Source organism: Pseudopipra pipra, chromosome 1, assembly GCF_036250125.1.
Source record: "Pseudopipra pipra isolate bDixPip1 chromosome 1, bDixPip1.hap1, whole genome shotgun sequence".
Classification (NCBI taxonomy): Eukaryota; Metazoa; Chordata; class Aves; order Passeriformes; family Pipridae; genus Pseudopipra; species Pseudopipra pipra.
The window spans coordinates 153,038,104-153,065,100 of NC_087549.1; the positions used below are offsets into that span (position 1 = coordinate 153,038,104).

At 39.6% G+C, this 26,997-nt stretch overlaps 1 protein-coding gene and 1 long non-coding RNA gene across 7 annotated transcripts in view; one reads left to right on the forward strand and one right to left on the reverse strand.

The window, feature by feature from the left end:
- LOC135404764 (uncharacterized) overlaps nt 1-26,997 on the forward strand; it is a 204,261-nt gene that overhangs the window by 173,770 nt on the left and 3,494 nt on the right. Inside the window, exon 1 of one of the 2 annotated variants that reach the window (XR_010425720.1) lies at nt 26,525-26,873. The exons of the other annotated variant lie outside the window; for it this stretch is intronic. This is a non-coding gene — a long non-coding RNA (uncharacterized LOC135404764). Of the gene's footprint in view, nt 1-26,524; nt 26,874-26,997 lie in introns of those variants that run through there. 2 annotated transcript variants of the gene reach the window in all.
- SEC22C (SEC22 homolog C, vesicle trafficking protein) lies at nt 1,540-26,997 on the reverse strand. 5 transcript variants are annotated; one of them, XM_064639494.1, is made up of 8 exons: nt 26,905-26,997; nt 21,920-21,960; nt 21,179-21,388; nt 16,314-16,477; nt 12,706-12,888; nt 7,108-7,226; nt 6,446-6,511; nt 1,540-5,177 (listed from the first exon to the last, which is right to left on the reverse strand). In XM_064639494.1, the coding sequence occupies exons 3-8, from the start codon at nt 21,358-21,360 to the stop codon at nt 4,977-4,979; spliced, it is 915 nt and encodes a 304-aa protein (XP_064495564.1). In that variant the 5' UTR covers nt 21,361-21,388; nt 21,920-21,960; nt 26,905-26,997; the 3' UTR covers nt 1,540-4,976. The 5 variants fall into 5 exon arrangements, with proteins under 5 accessions (XP_064495564.1, XP_064495556.1, XP_064495560.1 ...); XM_064639486.1 differs by having other exon boundaries at nt 21,877-21,960; XM_064639490.1 differs by having other exon boundaries at nt 21,794-21,960.

Consider the following 26,997-nt stretch of genomic DNA (forward strand, 5'->3'; position numbering starts at 1 on the left):
CCTCCAAGCTCCACCCTCAGCAGAGGCACCTCACCACTGAGGCGAAGAGGTCGATGGTTTTTAAAGCAAATCCCTCTTGAGAGTGACGGTTCAGCTGCCCCCACCTCCTGCCTGGCCCTGTTTTTGTGGCCAAGGTTTCCTTCCCCTCCCCAGCAGAACAGTTTTTACATGCAATTAGGTCACATCTGAAAGCCAGCACACAGCAGAAGCGGAGTTACTTCACTTAAAATAAAAACATGCACTTCTATCACCTGAGGAGTTGTTTCTCTTTCGGCACAGGGCCCCCCCTGATCCTCCCACCTCCTTTTATCAGCATCTTCAAAAGAGAAAGGGAGTTATAATTGCTTCCTCCCCTCACCTTAGAAGAAAAGGGAGAGGCTGCTGTTCTTCTCTATTGGCAGCTGGAGAAGAAACACGCTTTGAGCAATCATTTATTTACAGAACAAAAATAACACCTCGATTTCAAAGGGCAGAGCAGTTCAGAAGAATGAGGCTCCCTCCTCCCTCCCCTGTTACCTCCCCCTGCTCCACCTCTCCCCCCATTCCAGGGGCTTCTCCCTCTCTCTGAGCATCATGTTTTGCTTTTGCTACAGATCCCAGAATCCCAGAATGGTTTGGGTTGGAAGGGACCTTAAAGATCATCCAGTTCCACCCCCTGCAATGGGCAGGGACACCTTCCACTAGCCCAGGTTGCTCCAACCTGGCCTTGGACACTTCCAGGGATCCAGGGGCAGCCACAGCTGCTCTGGGCAACCTGTGCCAGGGCCTCCCCACCCTCACAGGGAAGAATTTCTTCCTGACATCTGAGCTAAACCCCCTCTCTTTCACTCTGAAGGTGTCGTTCCTGTGGTGAACCAGGGAGCAGAAAAATGGGACAAACCCACTAATTCCACAAGCCTGATTTCTTCCAGCTCTTTGATTTTTACCTTATTCTGATTATTCTGGTTCCTGATTCAGCAGGGTCCTCTGAGTCCTGTCCCACAAAGCACCCTTCCCAAAGCACACCCGAACCCACCACATTCCAGTGGTGGGAAAGCTGGATTTTTCTGTCACATACAGCCATTCATTGCTGTAAAGATGATGGATTGGTGTCTTCATGGCTGAAAATGGCCAAAAAAACAGTCCACAAGCTCTGAGCAGGGACTGACTGGCCTATTTCCACTCAGACACCAGGCTAAAATCCCAACAGCAAACTGCCACATCCCAATTACTCACTTCCAGGAAGCTGGAGAAGGACTTATGGGACTGTGTTACATCTTATTTCACACACTTCAACACTTCAAAATACAAGTTTTGCAGGAAAAGCCCTTGCAACAGTCTCTGAAATTAAAGAGAGCAAGACTGTTAAAGCTATAAAAATATTATATCACAGCCTGCTGCAATCTCTTGCTTGGATAACAAAGTTTCTATATTTATAAATGTATTTACGTAGTTCAACTGATGCCACACAGAACAGCAAAGGTGCCTCCAAAAATGAAGAGCTGATCAACTTGGTTTTGATATAATCAGTTAATTCAAAACTCTAAACGAAGACAACCATTAGAAAAAAAGCCATTTATTAGATATATGTACATATATACATGCAAAATGATTTTTTTATACACATTTACACAGGTTCAATTATTAATACAGTGCAAAAATGTCTAAAAAGGTACCAGCCCACCTTCTACAAACTCAACAGGTTTTTGGGAGAAAGGGGGAAAAAAAAAAACACAGAAAATTATCAGCTTCATAAAGTGACTAAGCACTGAAAATCTGGAAATTATTGGAGTTTATTCTTTGCCAATTTTCTTGTGCTGAGCTGCTGGGAGAGGAAAAGAGTTTCCAGCAGACTTATCTTGCAAACTGACAGAATTAAGAAGATGCAATTCAAACTACATTAAACAGTTTAAAGTGGAACAAAAAGGGATGGATTTCTCCCTGGGGATTTGATTCAATACAGGAATAATCCCACGTTGTGAGTCAGATCTCATGTACTCAAACTGCAAGTCATTCTTTTTTATTAAATCTTAAAGCACTGAGATCCATGTAAACTATTCTATTCCTCTTGCTGCTCCACCAGGAGAAGATGTTTAACTGTATAAATACCACGTGGATGTGGGAGCCACTCTAAATACCAACATTAAAAATAAAAATAGGGCCAACTACGAGAGCTCTGCCTCATCCTTGGAATCCCAATCCAAAGCTGCAAAGTGCACAGTGTTAGTGCACACAGACTAATCCATGGAGATTCCTTAATATGGTTTACAAATATTACAGAGGGGGGAAAAAAAAGGTTGCAAAGGGATTAAGACTAACAGCAAAGCAGAGCTTTGGTCACTGAGTAGGAAAGATCTAAAGATTATAAAGATCCAGTCACATCCTCCAATTAATCCACAAAGCAAAAAAATATCAGGTTAGGCAAAGGCAGAACTGAACCAACGGGTTTGGTTTGATTTTACTGAAACATTTTAAGGAAAAAAAAATCAAATGAAAGCTGAATTTAACCTTTATCCACTTTATGTTAATTACATAAATTATCCACACACCTTGTTGTACCACTGCTGCAGAGCTGTGAGTCACATCACCTGGCACAGGGATTTGTTTTGTGACACAGCAAACAGCTGGATGCTTGGGAATCATTGGGAATGTTACAGCTTCTTCCAGTCAGCTTAGTCCAAGGATGAGGAGTGCCCCAGCTGTAAATGCTCTGTGTGCCTTAAGCTGGAGCAGCCTGGCTTTAGCCAAGGAACAGGAAAGCTCTTTTGGATTATTTAGCCAGATTTAGGCTAAAAAGGCAGGAGCAGGGAGTTGGGTCATGTCACTAAAGTCCTTTTCCCAAAGTTTTGTCCATCTGTAGTATAAAATCCTCCATCCTTTCCCCACAGGATGATTCTCCATGATAACCCAGTGGGTTGACACCCAGTTTATGCTCCCAGAAAATACAGTCAGATCCAGTATCCTTTTAAGTGTTAAATTTCCAGTATCAGATTTTTGGGGTGTTATTTTTTTCAGCTTTTCTTTTTTTTTTTTTAAACTTGTGATCCAAACTCGTGGCTTAGTTCCCACGAGGTCTCCAAAAGAATCTTTCCAAGGAAAACTGGGACTGAGCAGCATTATAGCAGTATATAAATTCTAACTCCTCACATCTGTGGGGTCACCTGGGTGTCTTCAGGACAGTGGTTGAGTTCTGGCTTCACTTTTCCACTCAAAGAGAACTGGGATAATGACAGACAAAAAACTTTAATCCATTCCCTTATAACACAAGGGAATTCCCTCATGGCACACAGCTCCAGCTGTATTCTATCCCTCCATCATTCCTACCAGCCTCACATTTACAGGCTTTTATGATGTTAGTGTTACAGTAAGTGCAATGAAAAAGAAATATCTACATTTTCCTACTGGGAAAAGCTCTGGAATTAAGTCCCTTGATGTCCTAGAAACTGGTCAGGCTGTAATGGGCAGCCTATCCCTGCTGTTGTTGCAATCAGCTGCATCCAGGAGTGCTTCCAAAGTACAGCACCACAAATCTCTGGTCTGATCCTCCACTGCTACTCGTGTTTGCATCCTGAGATTTCAGGAAAAGTCACTGAGACACAAGAAAGTAATTTTTTTAAGTGTTTCTGCAAAAAAACCCACAACTCGGCTGCACGTTAATTAATCTCTTTGCAACCAGAGGTAGAGATTATGTGAGAGGAAAAGAAATCTTTGGTGAATGAAACGGGGCGACCAGAAAGAAAGAAAGGAAAAAAAAACAAATAAAAACTCTCAAGAACAAAAATAAAAGGAAATTTCAGGACCATAATCCCACAATAACACACCTACAGTTCTCTACGTCTCGATTTGAATCCCCACGACCCTGCTGCATCAAAATGCTGTGCATTTTTTTTTTTTAACAGACAGCCCTAAATTATTCCTCTGTGTTCTAAAATGCCCCCCTGCACCTGGATATGTGACATCCCAGCACAGCCAGTGCAGCAGAGGTGAAGAGTTCCAGCTCTGCAGTCCTATATATTCCAAAGTGCACACTCAGGAATTCATCTGAGTGTAAGAACTCTACACCATTAACTGAAGGTGTTCTACAGAATGAAGAGAACCTGCTCTTGCTTCCCACTCCTGGAAATGGGTTTTTACTCACCAGCCACACATAATTTCTTTTAAAAAGGTGAAGGAGTCAATGGCCTGGCACAAGCAGGCTTGGAAGATTTATTATCCATACAGACCAAGCAAATATGGAATTGCCCTTGTACTAAAAGTGACCTTAACCAAGGAAACAAAGGCCACTTGAGCTGAGAGATCACTCACTTGGTTTATTTTATGCTGCCCAAGCACTGTTGCAATTAACCACTGAGCACACACTTAACTACAATGTGCAGTTTAGCCAGGAGATATTTATAGCCTTTATGGTTTTTAAAAGAGCCACAGTCTTTCCCTGCCCTTCAAAACCCAGACAAATCACCCTGAAACTCCCCCTGACCATTTTTCCCCACTGATTGTGAACTCACCTAATTGCAGCAAACAACTCCTTTACTAACATTTACCAAGAATCTCAACCCTGCACAAATTCCAGAGACAAAAACGTTCCCCGTCACTTTGATCTTCATTTTGCCACACAGTTTTGGCATTTTCAGAAGCAGGGCAAGACACTGACCTGCCAAACTGTCCCAAAGGCAGAAAGACAAATGGCAAAATGCTGTGTGGATGGTGCAAGTCAAGGTGTAAAAGCCTGTGGATGGTTAAGAACCTCCACCTGTTGATGCCACCTGGCAAGATGTCCCGTGCACCGCCACCACATCAAACCCAGCTACACTCCTCACTCACTGGGTGTTGGACATGATTCCAGCATCCTACTTATTTCAAGTTGCCTGGAACTACCCTCCTTGCAACAGCCATTGTGACAAGTCTCTAAAAATACCCCGAGCTGTTTTTGGCCAGGTGAATACGAAAAGAAAAACCAACCAGTTGTAAAAACAGAGCAGCAAACCCCAAGTGCTGTTTCATACACCACAGTCAGGCTGTTTCTCCAGGAGTTGCCTTGTCAGGATCTGGTAGGAGGAAAGGGATGCCACTCCCATGTGGAAGGCGATCTGCCAGAGGTTCCTTAATCCATAGAGGTGGATGTTGCAAAAACAGACACAGAAAAGGAGCACAAATGTCTTCACCTTCCTCCCAGAGGTGTAGAAGAGGTACAAGTAACACTGCAAAAGGAGCAGAGAGGCAGTGTCAGAGTTGAACTACATAAACCCTGGGATACAGCAGGAATTGCTGCTTGGGACAGGTGGAACCCACTTGCTGAGAACATGTGAAGAGCAACAACCCTTTTAGGAGCAAACTAAAAGCTCCAAGTGCTGACAGAAGAGTCCCTTTTTTTAACTCAGGCAGGAGCAGCTCAGCCTTTCTCACTTCAGGTCACAGTTTCCAACTGTGCTGGTGCCACAGGCAGAGATCACTGTAATTTATGCACAGGCATTTTTGGGAAGATGCCTGCTGTAAATCAAAAGGATGAGAGGCAACATTCCTTTATTGAGCTTCCCTGGCTCCAGGTACTGACTGGGAAAAAAAGCAGGACAGAGCCTTTCTTTGTGAAAAGCCACTTGCATCAAGAATTTAGATCTAAACTAATATATTCACCTCAAAGCTCTGCCCTGAGCAGAGGTGTGAGAAGGCTGAAAGACACTGAATTGTATCATAATACAATAAATAACCCCTGTGCAAGTCTTAAACACCATAAATAAATAGAAACCTGCAGAGAGTGGTCCTCAAACCATCATTCAAATGCAACAGCACATGGGAATGAACACACTGCAGGCATTATGTTATTCCCAGTAACCCAACTGCTGCAGCTTCCTGTGATGACAGGCTGAAAATTGAAGATTTTCCAACAACATATTGCCCTTAAGTTAAAGGTTGTGCAGCACTGTTTTCAGAATTTAAGGAATTTTTCAAGAAAGACCCATTTGGAGCACGCTGTATTTTCCTCAAACACTTCTGCATAAGGAAGTCAGCAAAACTAACCCCCTTAGGGAAAAGAAAAGTCTGAGGAAGTCAAGCACTGCATTTGCCACCAGAATGAACTGTAATTTTCAATGCAAATTAAAACATTTTCAATAATGTTGCTAAGATTTGCTTAGTCCTTCAAGGTGGGCTACAAAAGCCCATCACTAAGTTTAGCACTGACAGAAAGACATTCATCCCTTTGGGAAAGAATCATCTTTGAGAGAGCATTTATTTATCCCACTCAACTGCAATTTGCCAAGGGTCAAATTGTGCCTTTAACTGTATTTATGTGCCATTTTAGCTGTAATTTTGTGCCATAAATTTGTGCCATATTTAACTGTATTTCCAGTGATTCCACTGGAATCATTCAGGTAGGATATTAAAAACCTCTGCTTAGCCGAAAATCACTCTGTCTTGTGCATCAGAATACCAAAATCATCAGAAAGAATCTTATTTACAGTGAACATACCTGAAAAACACAGGCTAGAAAAGGTACAAAAAAAGCTATCACATTCCCAATTCCTTCATGGTCCTCCTGTTGGGATTAAAAGAAGTGACAAACAACTACGTCAGGCACAGTTTTTAGCAAGTGCTGCTTGATATTTGAGAACACTACAAAAATAGTCAAGTACCTCCCATCTTAGTTTATGCTGATTGACTGTAACAGTGTTAAACACCAAGATCAATATCATTGAACAAGACACCAAGAACTGAGGCTTATGTGACAGTTCCTGCTAAATAAAACTGTGTCAGCACACAACCAGGACACTTTTGCTTTTAAAATGTTGTTTGCACTTTCATGTTCGTTTAAAAAAAAAAAAATTACAGAGAAGGATCTAAAATTAAAATATAAGAACAGAGAGGGGAAAAAAAAAATAGCCAGCCAGGCTGGCAAGAGTAAAATATTTCTACAAATTTTAACCAGAATAAAAGGCAAAATGCTGTGATATACAACAAAATACAGCAGGTCCAGCGGGTGAGTAACAAGTTGTACATTCCCTGGAGAAACAAAACACTAATTGTGGAAAGGTGTGTGCTCTGCTAAGGAGCAGAACAGCCACCCTCAGCATGGTTACCCAAGGAATTGTCTCCCTTTGGCTCATTCCCAGGATTCAGTGCCATCAGAGGTACCTGAAATGAATATTCTGCCAGGTGAACTCCTCGGATGAGGTTCAGAGCTCCACACATGATGTTCAGGACAAGGGACAGGATCCCCAGGGGGGTCACAGGCTGCATTCTGTAAGTGGGGACTGAAAAAAAAGAAAGAAGAAAACCAGACATCAGTGAAAATTTGCACTACTACTCTGAATCTTTTAACAGAAAACAACCCAAATCCGCTTTTGTGGGTTCCAAACATTTTCAAAACCTTTCGTGTTTGCTGCAGAGGAGACTAAATATGAACAGAACAACCATTTTTTGCTGTTGCATTACACTGCTCTCTTCTTCAGACACCCAGAAATCAGCAAGAGCTCTGGAGTATTTTTTAAACAGATCAAGAACAGAATTTTTCTTGACCCATTTGGCATCAGTGTCTTGCATTATGGTGCACAGAGATATTTTTCAAGTGTTTATTACAGCAGATTAGCATGTTTAGCACTCCTCACAGGTCAGTAGAAAAGCCCTTCAGCAGCCAAAGGTCTGGGAAAGGGCTTGGATTCCTGACACCCATAACAGCAAGACAGCAATTCATCTCTTCCTTAACCAGTAATTATGGATTTCTTTCTGAGGGCTCAGGCTGCCCACATTTCACAGGTAGGGAATTATCTGCCTCCTTCCTTTCTCACCTTCTCCACTACTGCTTAACACCCACACTCCCTAACACCATTTCTTCAGGATAATCTCATTGATGAAACACCTAATTAAGGTCAAAGCAATTATTATAAGTGTGTGTTTAACTTGGGAATCTGCTGCCTCTAATCCAGGGCTGTCCCAAAGCCCACCTACGGTTCTCCCTCGCTTGCCCAACAAGAGATTCCACACCTGGATACTCCCCCACACTTCATCCCTGCCTTTGGGTCACCACAAGTAGGACACTGCCAGCTTAATAAAAAAAAATGGGAGTTTGTAGCTCAGATACCAAATTCAAATCCTCTCCTGCACCACAAGACACGGGAGGGAATGAACCAGCCCTCAAGAAACCTCCCCAGCTCTCAGGATCTTCTGCCTCCTGTCCAGGTGTATCCAGCCCCTGGCTCTTAGAAATAAACTCTGGCTTCATTTCAGTGTCTTCTCCTTCAAGAGATTTTGAGAGAGGGATGTAAAAAACATTTGGTGTCAAATTAATGGAGGGATGTAAAGCATCTTTTGTAAGGGTCTCTGTAATTAATTTGTCTGGCACACACTCACACATCCACAATTTCAGCTCCAAAGCAACTGCACTAATTCCATTTGATACGTGTACTTTATGGAGCATTGCTGTATATTATAGTCAGAGTGGTGTAACTCTGTCATCAAAGGCAATTTGGCTTTTTTTTTTTGCAGACAGTGACATTTAAGGCCCAAATAGTGCCCTGAGCAGAAGCTGTGGCAGCATCTTTGTTCACTCACTGATCCCACAATTCAGTTTCCTGCTATTTTTAATCAATTAAATCATGTTACAGCTCTCTCTCTCACACAGAAATTTCCAAATAAAGACTCTTTCTTTTCCTCAGGTTCTAAGATTTACTTCAGAGGGACAAAATGTCTCTCAAACAAATTAGAATTGTCAAGCACAGATGTCATTCATTGAACAGGATCCTGCAAACTACACGTGTCAGGAGTTCCCAGACCCCAGGGAAGAACAATGCAGGTCTCCATATATTCCTTCTGCAGCACAGAATATTATATAAAAGTTACAGTTTCCTTAGTCCAGGAGGATAAAAAGAATTGCTGTCACAGATGCAGGGGAGATTAAAATATCCAGGGTTCAGAGTTTGGATTCTGTGAGAACAGATCTTGAAATCGGGGAGCTTTATTTCTGCCATTAAATTCTGAGGTTTAATTCACAAACTGAAATTGCACAGAAAAGGGAGATTGGTCCTGCTCAGGGAAAAATTATCACACTTCCCTGTGTGCATTCAATCATAATTTAAAGAGAATTTCATATTAGAATGGCTTATTAAATTAAATAAGGGAACAGGAGAGTACAAGCACTTAGTCCAAGACAGCACAGTTTTGCACAAGAACAGATAAATTTTTAACTGGGTTTCAAACTGATTTGACTCTTCAAGTGCAAAAGTTGTGCATTCCAGAGTACCAAATCCACACAGAAATGTTTGGGAACTGTGGGTTATGGAGCACCCAGGCAAAATGCACCTGCAGGTCTGAACATGCACAGAACAGCTCTGTGAAAACACCCTCGCACAAGGAAGACATTGAAAGCTCTGCCCATAAAAGATTTTGTGAGCAGAGGCCTCTGCCCATTGAACACCAACACTCTGTGCTGCCTCCTCAAGGCACAGCACAAGGGGCTGGCAGTGAGTCACTCACTCAAAGCTCTGGATAAGGAGCATCAGGAGTGAGAAATGGAATCAGACTCAAACAGTTTAGAATGAAATACAAGCACACAAAAGACAAGAGATGCGAGACAGCTTCAAAAAACACCTTAAAAAGGACTCGGAAGGACTCTCTGTGTGCCTACAAAACATTAGGAACATTCATCAAGAGCAGCTGCATTAATTTCCCAGCACGTTTACTGGCCAAATTGCACAAGTTGTTCTGCTTCCCAGAGCCAGTTCTGATGAGAAAACTCTTCCCTCTTCACAGAAAGCTACTCAGGCTTCACATTTCTGCTGTCCCTGTGTCCTCCAGGGCACCATCAGCTGTGCCCATCCCATGGCACAAGGTGAGGCCCTGCAGCAGCAGCTGGGCTTGGGTAGGTGTGGATCAGTGTAAGGGCTTTTCTAGCAAGAGTTGGGATGGGTTTAGTGAACACAGCAAGGAACCAACAGAAGAATGGAAATAAAAGAGAAGAAAAAGCTCTTTTTCCCATAAATACTAACAAGGACAAAACTGCCCTGACTTTTCCATCCCCTTTCACACTAAATTGAAGGGTCAGGGATGAGCTCACATGGCTTCAAAGAATCCAGGAGCCAGTTACAGCCATGTGAGGAGAGGGATGTTCTGATCATCCATGGACTGATCCATCTGCACTAGAGAATCCATGGATTGATCCATGTGCACTAGGGAATCCATGGATTGATGTATCTGCACTATGGAATCCATGGATTGATCCATCTACACTAGGGAATCCATGGATTGATCCATGTGCACTAGGGAATCCATGGATTGATCCATGTGCACTAGGGAATCCATGGATTGATCCATGTGCACTAGGGAATCCACGGATTGATCCATGTGCACTAGGGAATCCATGGATTGATGTATCTGCACTAGGGAATCCATGGATTGATCCATGTGCACTAGGGAATCCATGGATTGATCCATGTGCACTAGGGAATCCATGGATTGATCCATGTGCACTAGGGAATCCATGGATTGATCCACGTGCACTAGGGAATCCATGGATTGATCCAAGTGCACTAGGGAATCCATGGATTGATCCATGTGCACTAGGGAATCCATGGATTGATCCATGTGCACTAGGGAATCCATGGAGTGATCTATCTGCACTAGGGAATCCATGGATTGATCCATGTGCACTAGGGAATCCATGGACTGATGTATCTGCACTAGGGAATCCATGGATTGATCCATGTGCACTAGGGAATCCATGGATTGATCCATGTGCACTAGGGAATCCATGGATTGATCCATGTGCACTAGGGAATCCATGGATTGATGTATCTGCACTAGGGAATCCATGGATTGATCCATGTGCACTAGGGAATGCATGGATTGATCCAAGTGCACTAGGGAATCCATGGATTGATCCATGTGCACTAGGGAATCCATGGATTGATCCATGTGCACTAGGGAATCCATGGAGTGATCCATGTGCACTAGGGAATCCATGGATTGATCCATGTGCACTAGGGAATCCATGGATTGATCCATGTGCACTAGGGAATCCACGGATTGATCCATGTGCACTAGGGAATCCATGGATTGATCCATGTGCACTAGGGAATCCATGGATTGATCCATGTGCACTAGGGAATCCATGGATTGATGTATCTGCACTAGGGAATCCATGGATTGATCCATGTGCACTAGGGAATCCATGGATTGATCCATGTGCACTAGGGAATGCATGGATTGATCCATGTGCACTAGGGAATCCATGGATTGATGTATCTGCACTAGGGAATCCATGGATTGATCCATCTGCACTAGGGAATGCAGACACAGTGAAATCCTGCTCACCTGCAACCACAGCCCTTCAAGAACAGCAGGGCCATCACATAAATAACATCAGTTTGGGAACAAACACCATGCACACAGTTAAACATAGAGCAGCAAAGTAGGGATTCAGCTGGTAGGGAATGATGAGAGGGGAGAGACATAAGCCAGGAAAGCCGACTCCAGAGGAGGGAAACAGATGAACACAAACACCATCCTTAAAATAAAAGCAGAACAATCTGTGAGAGTATTTGGGTTAGAGCAGAGAGGAGAGCCAGAAATAAAAAGCCAGATGGAAAGCAATTAGGGATATGGGGGAACTGGAAATGTATTTCTGATCTGTGGGCACAGACTGGATTGCAAATATTTACTGGCACTGAAGCTGTTCAAAAGGAAAAAAAACAGTGCAAAGAATTTCTACACCCTGTCACATCATAAAAAGATTTAACCTTCAAGGACAGCTCTGAGGAGCACTCACAAACCTGACTGGCAAATACAGGCTTTTCAATTCTATTTTTAATTCTTCCTGGCCACTGCCCTGCTATATTTTAATTTAAAATACCTGTGTCAAATTAGATTCCAGCTCATCCATCACAAACAATAAGATTGAGCAAGTGGAACTTAATTTTATTAGTGTTTCATAAGCCAAGAACTACAAAAAAAAAAAAAAAGGAGGAAATACAAGCTCATGGCACTCCAGCTGCATCTAAACCACCATGTTAATAGGATTAAAACAGGGAAGGGTTTAGTGGTGGGCTTGGCAGTGTTTGGTTTCCTGTTGGACTCAATGATCTTAAGGGTTTTCTCCAACCTAAACAACAGCAGGTAAAATGTCAGGTTTTGTTACAGAAAAGTCTCTTGTCAAGGCTCCACGTGTTGTTCCTACAGACACACAAATCCTCTTTCAGAATTTTAGGCAAATGCACTAAATTTTAAAGAACAAGGTCAAAGGGGAAAGCAAAGAGGGGAGAACAACTCAAGGCAGTCTGGGAACAAGAGTTTTACCCTCAGCTCATATTCTCCTCAGCTTTTCTTGCCTTGAGACTGAAGAAACTCATTCAGACTACAATTATGTATCTTTTATTATGAGTTTGCACAAGCAATGAATTCATTTGAGCTCCTCTTGCCATAGAAATTTGAACAAACACGGACTTTAAAAGCACGAGAATTTAACGTGGCAAATACCAAGTCCAGTTAGAAACAATTTTCCATACAGAGAAGCTGATCTAAGGCTGAAAAAAGACACCACCACAGGTCCTTAAAGGCACTAATTACCTTTACCTGCCGTAATGTAAATTCCAAATGTTGTTTCCTATGACAGAAAAGTCTTTTTTTGCTTCACACACAAGCTAAAAATATGTATTTCTCAACACAAAAGGAACCTGTTGTGTGCCATTTGCAGAGTGAGGGTTGGGATATCTGCTGTCACCTTGTGTAGCAGTGACTTACCAACCTCCACATGAACTCCTGAGTGCCCACCATTGGTCATCCCATTCAGCAGCTCCGTGTCCTCCAGTTGCAGCTGAACTGGGGGCTGGAATTTCAGCTCCTCCTCCACCTTCTCCCAGTTGGCCTTGGCTCGAGAGCCACGGGTACTGTTGAAATGGAATTTCACCTTCTGAATGATGTTGTCTGGAACAACAGAGGAACCTGCTTCAGTCAGCTCTGCAAAAGTTAACTGCTTAATCATTAACCCTTTACATTATTAAACCTTAATTAGGGAAATTCTTAATGATATCACGGCAGTCTTTTTAAATTGGTTTTAATTTCTTCATTTCTTATTAGTTTCAGGTATAAAATTCCACTGCTGGTTAGGGACAAAAAATACTTCTTCTAGGTACTGTACATCACAGAATCCCAAAATGAAAGGCCATTAAAGACCATCTTGTTCCAGAAAAGACCTTCCACTAGCCCAGGTTGCTCCAACCTGGCCTTGGACACTTCCAGGGATGGGGCAGCCACAGCTTCTCTGGGCAACCTGGGCCAGGGCCTCCCCACCCTCACAGCCAAGGATTCCTTCCTAATATCCAGTCTAAACCTGTCCTCTTTCAGCCTTCTGGACATTTTAATCTCCACATCCTGCCAGTGGACTGCAAACAAGTCCTCACCTCCCAGGGTGGATGTCAACTCGTATCTTAAACCACCCGTGAGCTACCACGAGAAGCAATTCCTGGGCTTTAACCATGACAAGGATTTGCCCAGCACAGAGGTAAATTAATTCAATCTATATCTGAGTCATGAAGCAGCTCTGACCAGCAGAGGCAATTCCACAGTGATTCCATCAATGTCCAAGCCACAGATCCATGCACAGATCACTCTCCTTCATCTCTCACTCTTTCAATTTAACACCAGTCACAAGCAAATCCCTTCCCACAAGTGTGGCTGCTGGTTTGACAGGAATTGTGCTGAGCCCAGGTAGGGAATTCCTCCAAGTACTCACTGCAGGTAGGGCTATTTCCTATTTAATTCTGGAAAGATGTGGGCAAATTCAACCTATTTCAAATGCTTAGGGGAATAAAATGCAGAAACATTTATCCTGTAAGTAAAATCCATATCAAATATTGCACAGGTTGCCCACAGCTCATATATATTTGTAATAATTATTATTATATATATTTGTAATAATAGTTATATATTTGTAATAATAGTTATATATTTGTAATCATAGTTATATATTTGTAATAATAATTATATATATTTGCAATAAAAATAATTATATATATTTGTAATTTTTTTGATAAAATAATTATATGTATTTGTATGGAAATTATATATCTGTAATACCTGTAGCATGTTGTGCTTAAGCTACTGTTATAGCTTGTATATATTCTATATTATTTATATATTCTATATTATTTACATGTATTATTATACAGTGTTTATATTTATGTATTTGTTTATATTATTTTATTTATATTATTTATAATTATGCATTATTTATAATTATATATTATAATTATGTATTTATTTACACATTTGTTTAAATATTCTATATAAAAATCTAGTATTTATATACCATTTATATCTATGTATTTATTAATTTATATCTATGTATTTATTAATTAATTACATATTCTTTCTATTCTAAAACATAGCTTAAGCTCTAGTTCTGTTGTGCTGGAATACACAGTGCCACAAGCAGGGGAAAATCCTGCATTTTACCATGTCAGCCTGTTGAGAAGGCAAGAGTATCTACATTATTCTATATATATATAATTATAGGTAATATTAATAATTAAAATAATGATAATTATAATAATAATATCTATAACTACCAGACAAAAGGCTAAGATCTCAGGCATCAAGTGCTTCTTAGGTCCAAACACAGGGAAGAGGATGATTAAATAAATAAATCAGTTATCACAATATTAGGTAAACTCAATAACAAAGTATAACAGTAAAAATGGGGAAAAAAGTGTGTTTTTTCTTTAAAAAAAAGACCCTCCTGCAATTAAAAGAAGGTAGAAATTCCCCAATTCCTACTCAAGTTAAAAAAGAAAAAGGAATAATGTGGCTCTCAGTCTAAAATCACACCATGGCTGTAAAGTGCCCTGCAGGGAATGCCCCCAAAATCCCAGAAGGCTGTTTAATAAGCTTTCCTTGGGGATTTCTCAAGCTTTTAAGCATGAGCTTAAAAAAAAATGACTGAAATGTGGACAGAAGGGTGCAAACCCACTGCAGGATTTCATCCTCTCCCACGGCAGCTTCTCACTGCCAGGGAATTGGGTGTGAGGTTCAGCAGAGCAGCTCCTGCTTGGCAAGAAAACAATTTATATCAGGTTAAAAAAGAAACACTGGGCTTGACTCTGAAGCTTTATGAGACTGTAAGTCAGGCCAGAAATAAAGCTGCCCACAATAATCTATTCTGTCTCCCAATAATCTGCTCTGTCTCCCTTTTTTCCTGTTCTCATCTGTCTCCACTCATCAGATTTTTTAATTATGTTAAAGTGTCTGAGATATCAATTTCTTGTTCTTCTCTGCTTGTTCATTAATCACCACAGGATTTTGTCCATAACAGATGAACTCTCTGTCACTACACACCCAATAATCCAGTAGTTTAAGGCATTAAGATCTTCCTCCTTCCTTGCAATCACAAGCTAAAACTCATTCCTTAAATGAGTTTAAATAAATGTCTTCATTTCTTCCTTCTTAATTTCTTGAATAAATTTCTCCTCCTAAACTCAGTAATTCCAAGGCACCAGGATGCCCTTTTAAAGAAGCAGAATTCCATGATAATCCAACTGCTGACAGCAACAAGCACTGCCCACTGAGCAGAAAGCTTGGCTACAACAACTGAAAACGAGCAAAACACATCTAAAAACATAAATACGTGGAAATATCATGTAAATATGTACGTGCACAAACACAAAGTGACTGTGTTGATATATCATAAAATAAATAATTATTTATTTTGTAATAATAATATTTTTATATATTTGTAATAATTATTATATATTTGTAATAATATTTATATATTTGTAATCATATTTATATATTCGTAATAATTATTATATATTCGTAATAATTATTATATATTCATAATAATAATTATATATTTATAATAATAATTATATATTTGTATTAATTATTATATATGTTTGTAATAATTATTATATATTTGTATTAATTATTATATTTGTAATAATAATTATATATTTGTAATAATTATTATATATGTTTATAATAGTTGTTATATATTTGTAATAATTATTATATATATTTGTAATAATAATAATTATATATATTTGTAATTTTTGTAATAAAATGATTATATATATTTGTGTAGAGCATTTATATAAATATAATATATGAAATATTATCTATAAGTGTACCATATATAAATATGTATTTATCTAGAAGTCTATAAATATCTATGTTCACTAAACTGAGCAGGAGCTTTGGGGTGCTGAGAAACAAGGTTTCAAAACACACACACAGAGGCAAAGGCACACCCAGGTTCACTTGCACAACCAGGCTTTGGCCTGGAAACTTATTTAACCTGATAAAAGTAGCAAGACAAGAGAATTTTTACAGTTTTAGAGGCCGAAGTTACCAACCAAATTCAATGAAAGCATAAGGCCTGGAAGCCAAGTTGATGCTGGTTGTGTCGTAGGAAGCAGAGAATTCCCAGCGAAGCTCCTCCAGGAAGCAGAAGGCCATGATGGTGGAGTAGCTGCTGGAGCAGATTGCCATGCAGGCAACATCCCCAGAGGAGAGGAAGCTGGGACAGAAGCAAAGAAATAAAAGAGTAATATCAACATCAAAAGGTAAAAGTGCTGCCGAAGACGAGGATTAAACTGTGCTTTCCATCAACACAAAACGCACAGACGGAGCTGAAGGAGGAGACTGAAAAAAAATCTATTATTTTTTTTGTTGTTGTCACAGCCCTGCAGCCCCTGGAGATTTATTTACCTATTCTCAGACAATTATTTATTCTTAACTGGCCCAGGACACCTGAGCACACTGAATAGCACGACACAGAGTTGATTAAATTGGTACATCAGTCCAAATCGAGGACATTTTCTCCCAGGCTGGCTTTAAATCACATTAATAAGGAACAAGGTGGCCAGAAAACCAACTTTGAAAGAAAATTCAGCGGGTCTCCAAATTTAAAAAAAAAAAAAAGTAAAACCAAGGAAGCTTGTTCCCAGTAAGCACATGCATTCCTTGCTCCCCGTGAAAGATTCCCATATTTGTGTTGAAGTTTCCCATATTTATGTCAAGATTCCCACATTTATGTTGAAGATTCCCACATTTATGTTGAAGATTCCCACATTTACCTCAAAGATTCCCACATTTACCTCAAAGATTCCCACATTTACCACAAAGATTCCCACATTTACCTCAAAGATTCCCACATTTGTGTTGAAGTTTCCCATATTTATGTTGGAGTTTCCTGTATTTATGTCAAAGATTTCCATATTTGTGTAGAAGTTTCCCATATTTATGTCAAAGATTCTCATATTTATGTCAAAGATTCCCATATTTACGCTGGAGTTTCCCATATTTATGTTGAACTTTCCCATATTTATACTGAAGTTTCACATATTTATGTTGAAGTTTCCGATATTTATGTCAAAGATTCCCATATTTGTGTTGAAGTTTCTGACATTTGTGTTGAAGTTTCCCAAATTTATGTCAAAGTTTCCCAAATTTATGTCAAAGTTTCCCAAATTTATGTCAAAGTTTCCCAAATTTATGTCAAAGTTTCCCATATTTATACTGAACTTTCCCAAATTTATGTCAGAGATTCCCATATTTATGTCAAACTTTCCCATATTTATGTCAAACTTTCCCATATTTATGTCCAAGATTCCCACATTTATGTCGAAGATTCCCACATTTATACTGAACTTTCCCATATTTATATCAAAGTTTCCCATATTTATGTCAAAGTTTCCCATATTTATGCCCAAGATTCCCACATTTATGCCCAAGATTCCCACATTTATGTCGAAGTTTCCCATATTTATGTCAAGATTCCCATATTTATGTCTAAGATTCCCACATTTATGTTGCAGTTTCCCATATTTATGTCCAAGATTCCCACACTTATGTCCAAGACTCCCACATTTCTGTCCAAGATTCCCACATTTATGTCCAAGATTCCCACATTTCTGTCCAAGATTCCCACATTTATGTCCAAGATTCCCACATTTCTGTCCAAGATTCCCACATTTATGTCCAAGATTCCCACATTTATGGCCAAGATTCCCACATTTCTGTCCAAGATTCCCACATTTATGTCCAAGATTCCCACATTTATGGCCAAGATTCCCACATTTATGTCCAAGATTCCCTATTTATGTCCAAGATTCCCAAATTTACGTTGAACTTTCCACTTGGAGATGGGCCCAATTCCTTCCAGGAACCTTCTCAGGGAGATCTTCTCTTCCAGCTCAGCCCTTTGTCAGCAGGAATTCAGTCAAACACCCCAGGTTTGAAGCTGAAACATTTTTTCCTCTGGCTTTTCTCTCTCCTATTATCCACACATTTCATCCCAACTTCATTTCATTCCCGTGGTTCCTATTTTACCCCATTTTTATTTGTTCTATCACATACTTGGGCTTTAGGGTTTGGATTGGCTCTGACAGCCCAGTTACACCGGGTAGGTTCCCCAAATTCCTGCTATTCCCAGCTGAGGATCAACACCAGTCCTGCCTAAAACCACCTTTTCCAAGTTGCCAGTAATTTCTGGCCCTTTTGCCACGGATCTCTTTGCACCCCTCTCATCCCAAAGCCAGAGCAGAGCAGCTTCTGCAGGGACAGGAGATCAAAAGCAGCAGGACTTGTTGCCATCAAAAGGCACAATTTTGCTTGGACTGACCAGGAATTCCATGCAAATCTCTGCTTTTCCAACTGCTTCAGAGCAAATTCATGGATCTTTTTTTCTCCAGCCACTCCCCCAAAAATGGATGCTTAGATTTAGCTCAGGGTCACTTCAAGTTTTCTCACATTTGCTCACCAGAGATGCAACCACAAGCTAAAACTCATTTCTTAAATGAGCTTAAAATAATTTTCTTAATCTCTTTCTTCTTAATTTCTTTAATAAATTCCTTCTCCTAAACTTAGTCATTCCAAGGCAATAGGATGCCATCTTAAAGAAGTAGAAATCCATGATACTCCAAGTGGTAACAGTAACAAGCACTGCCCATTGAGCAGAAAGCTCTGCTACAACAAATGAAAACAAGCAAAACACATATAAAAGTATAAATGTGTGTAAATACAATGTAAATATGTCTGTGGAAATATGTATGTGTGAATGCATATGTGTAAATATGTAGGTGTATAAATATAAAGTGTTAGTATATAAAATAAATAATCTATTTTTATATATATTTAAAAACCATTTATATAAATATAATATATAACATAAATTTCTGTATATATATAAATTATATTTAAAATATAGAAGTTTTAAGTAATATTTGTAAAATATATAAAATATATATAAAATATACAAAAAACACATATAGAAGTATAAATGTGTGTAAATACAATGTAAATATGTCTGTGGAAATATGTATGTGTGAATGCATATGTGGAAATATGTAGGTGTATAAATATAAAGTGTTAGTATATAAAATAAATAATCTATTTTTATATATATTTATAAACCATTTATATAAATATAATTTATAAAATATACATTTCTGTATATATATAAATTATATTTAAAATATATAAATTTTAAGTAATATTTGTAAAATATATAAAATATATATAAAATATACAAAAAACACATATAAAAGTATAAATGTGTGCAAATACAATGTAAATATGTCTGTGGAAATATGTATGTGTGAATGCATATGTGGAAATATGTAGGTGTATAAATATAATGTGTTAATATATAATAAAATAAATAATCTATTTTTATATATATATTTAAAAACCATTTATATAAATATAATATATAACATATAAATTTCTGTAGATATATAAATTATATATAAAATATATATAAAATATATAAATTTTAAGTAATATTTGTAAAATATATAAAATATATATAAAATATACAAAAACACATATAAAAGTATAAATGTGTGCAAATACAATGTAAATATGTCTGTGGAAATATGTATGTGTGAATGCATATGTGGAAATATGTAGGTGTATAAATATAATGAGTTAATATATAATAAAATAAATAATCTATTTTTATATATATATTTAAAAACCATTTATATAAATATAATATATAACATATAAATTTCTGTATATATATAAATTATATTTAAAATATAGAAGTTTTAAGTAATATTTGTAAAATATATAAAATATATATAAAATATACAAAAAACACATATAAAAGTATAAATGTGTGTAAATACAATGTAAATATGTATGTGGAAATATGTAGGTGTGAATGCATATGTGGAAATATGTAGGTGTATAAATATAATGTGTTAATATATAATAAAATAAATAATCTATTTTTATATATATTTATAAACCATTTATATAAATATAATATATAACATATAAATTTCTGTATATATAAATTATATTTAAAATATATAAATTTTAAGTAATATTTGTAAAATATATAAAATATATTAAAAAATATAAAGTACATATAAAATATATATAAAATATATAATATATATAAAACATATATAAAATATACAAAAATATATATAAAATATACAAAAATATATAAAGTATATATAAAATATATATAATATATATAATATATATATAAAATATATATCAAATATATATCAAATATATATCAAATATATATCAAATATATATCAAATATATATAAAATATACAAAAATATATATAAAATATACAAAAATATATAAAGTATATATAAAGTATATATAAAATATATATAAAATATATATAAAATATATATAAAATATATATAAAATATATATAAAATATATATAAAATATATATAAAATATATATAAAATATATATAAAATATACAAAAATATATATAAGTATATATAAAATATATAGAAGTAAATAGAAGTATATATAATGTATATAAAATATATAGAAGTATATAGAAATAATATATATATAAAATCATATAAATACATTAGTATGGATATATAACATTTACATATTAATATATATGTATGAAAATATATAAATATATATAAAATATAAAAATATATATATGTAATACATATAATGAATATATATATAATGAATATAATATATATTTATATATTTTCATTATATATATATATATTTAGTGAGCATATGCTCACCAAATTGAGCAGGAGCTGTGTGCTGAGAAATAAGGTTTCAAAATACCTGGAGCTGACAAGCCAGAGAGGCACAGTGGGATTTCAGACTGGACTCAGGCCCTACAGACCATACCCAAAATTCTACTAATTCCCAAGGATAATTATTTCAAAAAGAAAAGCCCCCAAAAAAATAAACCAAGCAGGGACTTACTGGATGCTCAGGTTACGTCCCTTTGCTGTGCCTCGGCTTGGGTACCGTGCCAGGGCTGAGGATAAGGCCTTTAATCTCTTCCTGCATTCCAGAAAGTCCTGGTTGAAATGAAAATCCGTGGAGGCCGAGAGGGGAAGCCCATCCCTCACCCTCACCACGCAGGCAAAGAAGATCAGGGACATTCTCCACTGGAGTATTCATGAGGACAACCTGAAAATGGAACAGCACGTTGGGTTCAGGGGGGTGAGAGAGTTTCCAAGCCAAAATTGCAGCCAGGAAAAAGTTTATTCAGCACTGAGACTGAACAGCACCTCTTGCACCACCTCTGCTGGGGAAAGGCAACCAAACTGTGCCCATTTTTTGCCTCTCTCAGACTAAAAGGTGAGGCAGGGGATTTGACAGGGGAATTATCTACCTGGAAAACATCCCTATTTTCCCTGCTTTGCTCTATTTAAGCAGCAGAAATGCTGAGCAAAGTTCTTATTTATGGGCCTGCTGCAGCTCTGGAATTGCAAACAGCTGCAGGAATGTTGCAGTTCCCTCATTTTCTACTGTAACACACAAAGCCAAGAATAAATTTTAGGCTACAGCCTGTCAGGCTCTTTTTAGACTCACCTAGGGCTAAATACAGAATAAAAGCTGCCCTCTCTTGTCTTCCTGGTCACAAACTCCCATGGAAAGTTATTACTGGGATTTACCTGGTACATTCAGAACATGCAGAGATCTGTCCTTCAGACATACCATGAGGATCCAGAGGACTAACACAGCAGCTCACATAATATCTGAAAGAGAACCATAATGAACATTAAAAAAAAACCTAATTAATAACCTATATTTACATGCATATTTACTATAAAAACTCCCCTGCAGTGGGTAAACATATCCTAGAAAGTATTTTGCTTAAGGGAAAACAATTTATTTTCTTATTAATGAATGTATTAATTTCTACACACATTCAAAGACACTATGAAATGATATGCAAAATATTTATCATGTCCCAATCATAATTTTTTTAATTTAGCCCAATAAAAGAGCAGCTCTAAATCAGTGGATTTTAAGGGATTATCAGAAACAAGTCAAGGAAGAAAAAGGAAAAAAAAAAAGAGGAAAAATAAAGGCATTTACTTGGCTTCAGGCAAACTACATAAATAAAGCATTAGGGAGTAAAAAGAAAGAAACAAAATCACCCTGTGAACTCAAACTTTAGACAGAGAAGGACTGTTTTAACCAGCCCTGTATCACACAATTCATTAGGATGCTCAAAGTATCTTTGAAATGTGTCTCATCAAAACATGTTTTTCGTGTCTAAGAAGTCCAGGGAGCAAAAAACTCTTCTAGTTCAGGCAAAAGAAACTCTGATTTCTAATAAAGGTTGAGTTCCTACCACAAGCAGCACTAAGAAGATCTCATTTCTGCTCCAGAAGAATCATTTCCACACAATTTGTGGGAACAATCCCTCTGTCCAAGGTGGCAGCAATTTGCCAGCAGGTTAAAGCAACTACAATTATCAGAAAGCACAATGGCACATAACTTGTTCCCTTAGAAAAGCAAATTAAAACCACAGAAGACCAGACATCTCTTGAAAAGTGTTATTTTGAACTTTTAAAATGGAAATCGAAGAATCAGATGCTATTCTTTTTCCACTGTGCCCTCTCACAGTTCTTCTCCAGTTGAGTAAAATCAAACCCAGCTCACAAAAACCTCATGTCAACACCCAGCAAAAAGAATTTCAACAATAATCAAGATTGTTATAGGTCAGCTTGAAACATCACATTGTTCTTTTAACGTGCTGTGGTAGCAGTCATTAAAGAAACAGTGCAGAAAATTAACATACAAGTGAAATAAAACCAAAAAATACACCTGCTAACTCAGAAATATTAACTTTAACACAGTCAGCTTTTAAGCAGAGTTGCTCAGAACAGCACAGTTTAATGGTGAAAAGCTGGTAGCACTGATGAAGTTTAACTCCAAAATAACTCCAGAACAGGCAAAAGATGGTCAGGAAAACTAAAAAGCACCAAGCTTAGAAAAATCAAATACATTTTCTGAAACCTATCTGGCCTACGAAATTATTCAGCTCCCTGTGTCACTTACAGCAAGAGTTTAAAATTAAATATATATATATATATTTATTCAGCACTGAGGCAAACATCACCACCTGCACATATGGAGTGGTACAGCTTCCCAAGACACACAAACCTCCCTGGTGCAGGGCACGAGGCTGTCCCTGAGTATCAGCTGCCCATCAGAGGGATCCTCTGATCTCCTGGGGAAGATCTGCTGCAGGTCCCCACCAGGCCAATTCCAAATGAACTGCCAGACTTCACTGCAGAAATGAATCCACACTCCTTCCTGGGACAAAGCACCCACCAAGGAGGCTTTGAGTTCTCCTTTTCCTTTGTCACAAGCCTCTTGTTCCTTGCACAGAGTGCTCTGAGTTTGTGACAGTTACCAATGTCCCCTCCCCGGGAGTTTTAACTACTTGCAAGCCACTTTTGCCACGTCACCCGTGACAAACTGTCACAAACTGGTCAAGGTGTGCCTGTAACCCAGTGACTGGATGCTGCTCCTGTTCCACATCTACTGCCCTTTCCTCCTCCAGGCTCCTTCTGTTTGCTCAGGGTCAGGAGCACAAAGATCTGCAACCACCTGTACGTGGCAGGTCTTTGACCTTGGGTCCTGAACGTGGGCAAGGTACTCGTGTCTCTGGACTGGGCAGATATCAAATCCTGCTGTACTCACAATTAATAACATCACACTAACATCAGACCACTGAGATTTTACTGGCACAAAGCAGCCAGAACACTGAGATGTATTTTGACCAATTGTATTTTTACCACTTGTTTAGAACAAGTTGTAATTTCTGACCAAAGCAAAGCAAGTTGATTTTTCACTATTTAAACCATCTGTACACCCAACAACACTTTAAAATAAAACTGTTTAGTGCAGGACTCAAACAGCACACATTTACCACTGTTAGAACAAACAATTCTGTGGTGTATTTCCATAGCAGGTGTCTAGGTTACCTGAAGCACAATTCCTCCTTCACTTCCTAAGCAGCAGACAACTCTCTCCAGTGTCTGCTTGGGGATTATCAAGGCAGCCTTAATCAGACCCCTTGCACTTTACTACACTGTTACACAACTCCTCCGGGTAAGGAGATTAGACCCAACTCACCAGGCTCACACCTCCCCACATGCTCTACAAACTCCTGCTGGATTGCCTGTACTTCGGAAACAATCTACTCAAAAGGCTCTGAGAGCAAATGGAAACCAGTGCATAGTTCATGAGGGGAATGATGTTAAAATACAGCTCTTTCAGAAATTATTCTATCTAACCATCAAAAGCAGAAAGTTTCCTTCCAAGAATGGCACAACACTAACAAGACATGTCTTGCTACCAGGATTTCTCTCAAGTATTTGACTTCCCTCCCTGTTCAGAGCCACATTTCCCTTCTTTCTGCATCCAAGCTTCAAACACAACAACATCCAACTATTTTTTCCAGTCCTGACCTTCCTCCTGAATGAAGAGCAGAAAGCTTTAGTGGATGTTACCATGGTCCTGAAGCAGCCTGTGAAGTTTTTTGGACATGTGACAGCTTCACACATGACCATAACTACTGCACTAAAGCATCTTTCCTCAGGCAGGCAATCTCCAGAGGGAGTCATGGACAGCTACAGGTGGGATGCTGGACTACGAGAGAGATTCAGGTTGACTCAATCAAACACAAAACCTTTACCAGAGCTGCAGCTCAAGGGCTGGTTTCAGTCCAAAGAAAAGAAAACAACTGGCATGTGGTTCATGAGGGAGAGTTACTACACCTCTGTGGGATCACAAGGTGGATTTTACCCTCTTCTCACGTATATAAACAAGCAAATCCAAACCACTGTTAAATCCTCATCTCCTAAGATTTCAGGAGCTGTATCCATGTGGTCCACCCCAACTTCTCCCCCTCCACGCCCCCAGCAGTGCTGACCAGCTACATCCCAGACCTACAGCAACAAAAGCCACTCTCCAGACTGAGCAGTGAATTAAAGCAGTCTGAAAGCACGTTATCTCAAATTTTAAAACAGGATTTGTGCATATCCAGAGCTTACAGGCTCCTATAAATCCTACAGGCTTTATCCTTATCCCCAAAGGGAAGCATGTAGAAAACCTTTACCATCACAAATCTCCTGTCTACACAAACTCCTGTGAATTATCAGGAATGAAGCATGTTACACAAACCTCAAACCCCAGCATTCCATCAATCCCACTGCCCCAATGGACAGGCCTCCAAATCACACCATAACAACTCTGGGAGGCTCTGAAGCTTTGCCTCACCTTAATCTGTCAGGAACACTATATACTTTACCTGTTCCCAAAAATACACCCACCTCACCCAGCTGAAGCCTCCCAAAGCCCACCAGCTCATCCCACCAGCTCATCCCTGTACCCTCACCAGTCCATACAACTAAGGACCCTTCCCACATCCATCCTGCTCCACTCACACTACTCCCACCTCTTCTCCCCCACGTTAAGCATCCAAAAATTCCCAAAAGAACCCCTTTCCCACACTCTTCAATAAAACCAGACACCCTGAAAGCAAACACACATGTACACCCCCTCAATCAGGACTGACAAGTCCCCCCATACACTCCTCAAGCACCCCAGACACCCCCAAATCCTACTCCCATCCCACAAGTCCCAAACCCTCATGTTATCCCAGCTCACCTCAAGCCATCCCCAGCTCAACCAAAACCCCACTCAGAGTCCCAAATCCTCCTCCTCTACTCCTCAGGCACCCCAAGGAACCCGCAACTCCAACATCCACACCAAAAGATTCCAATCCCAACACACACATCCCCCTCCTCACCACAACAACCCCCAAGACCCAAACTCCCCTCATTGCCTCCCACAGCACCCCAAACTCCCCAAACCTCACCTCCCTGCCAGAGGACCCCCAAAACACCCCCTCACATCAGCCCTGCTCACCCCAGTCCTCCCAGCTCACCCCCAGGGCCCTTCCCTTCCCACACACCCCCTCAAGCACTCCAAGGAACCTCCAATTCCAACATCCATCCATACAACATGATCCCAACACATACACCCCCACTCACCCCCACCCTATCCCCACATCCCCCTGCCCATCCCCTACCCCATCCCCACACCTTCCAACACCCCAAATCCCCTCATGGCCTCCCACACCCCCTCGTGCACCCCAAGGAACCCCCAAACCCTACATCCATACCACGGGATCCCAACACCAACACACACATCCCCCTGCTCACTCCCACCCCGTCCCTACATCCCCTAACTCGCCTCTAACTCGCCTCACCGCCTTCCAGACCCCCCCAAGCACCCCAAACCTCCCCTCCCTGCCAGAGGACCCCCCAGACATCCCCTCCCATCACCGCAGCTCACCCCCAGGGCCCTTCCCTCCCTCCAAGGAGCCCCAAATCCAACATCCGTCCCTACAACAGGATCCCAACACACACATCCCCCTGCTCACCCCCACCCCGTTCCTACACCCCCCAAATCCCTTCATCGCCTCCCACAGCCCCCCAAGCACCCCAAACCTCCCCTCCCTGCCGAAGGACCCCCAAACACCCCCTTATATCACCCCAGTCCTCTCGGTTCGCTCCCCGCGCACCCCCCGGATCGCCCCGTCCCCGGGTCCCGGAGGGGCCGGAGGAGGAAGAGGAGGAAGAAGAGGGTCGGTGCTCGCCCGGACCCTCCGCACTCACCGTCCCCGCCCGTCCCGCGGCCTCTCGGGCCTCCGGCTCCGCCACAGCCCCGGCCCCGCCCGCTTCCGCCATGGAGAGAGCGCGGGGACAGCC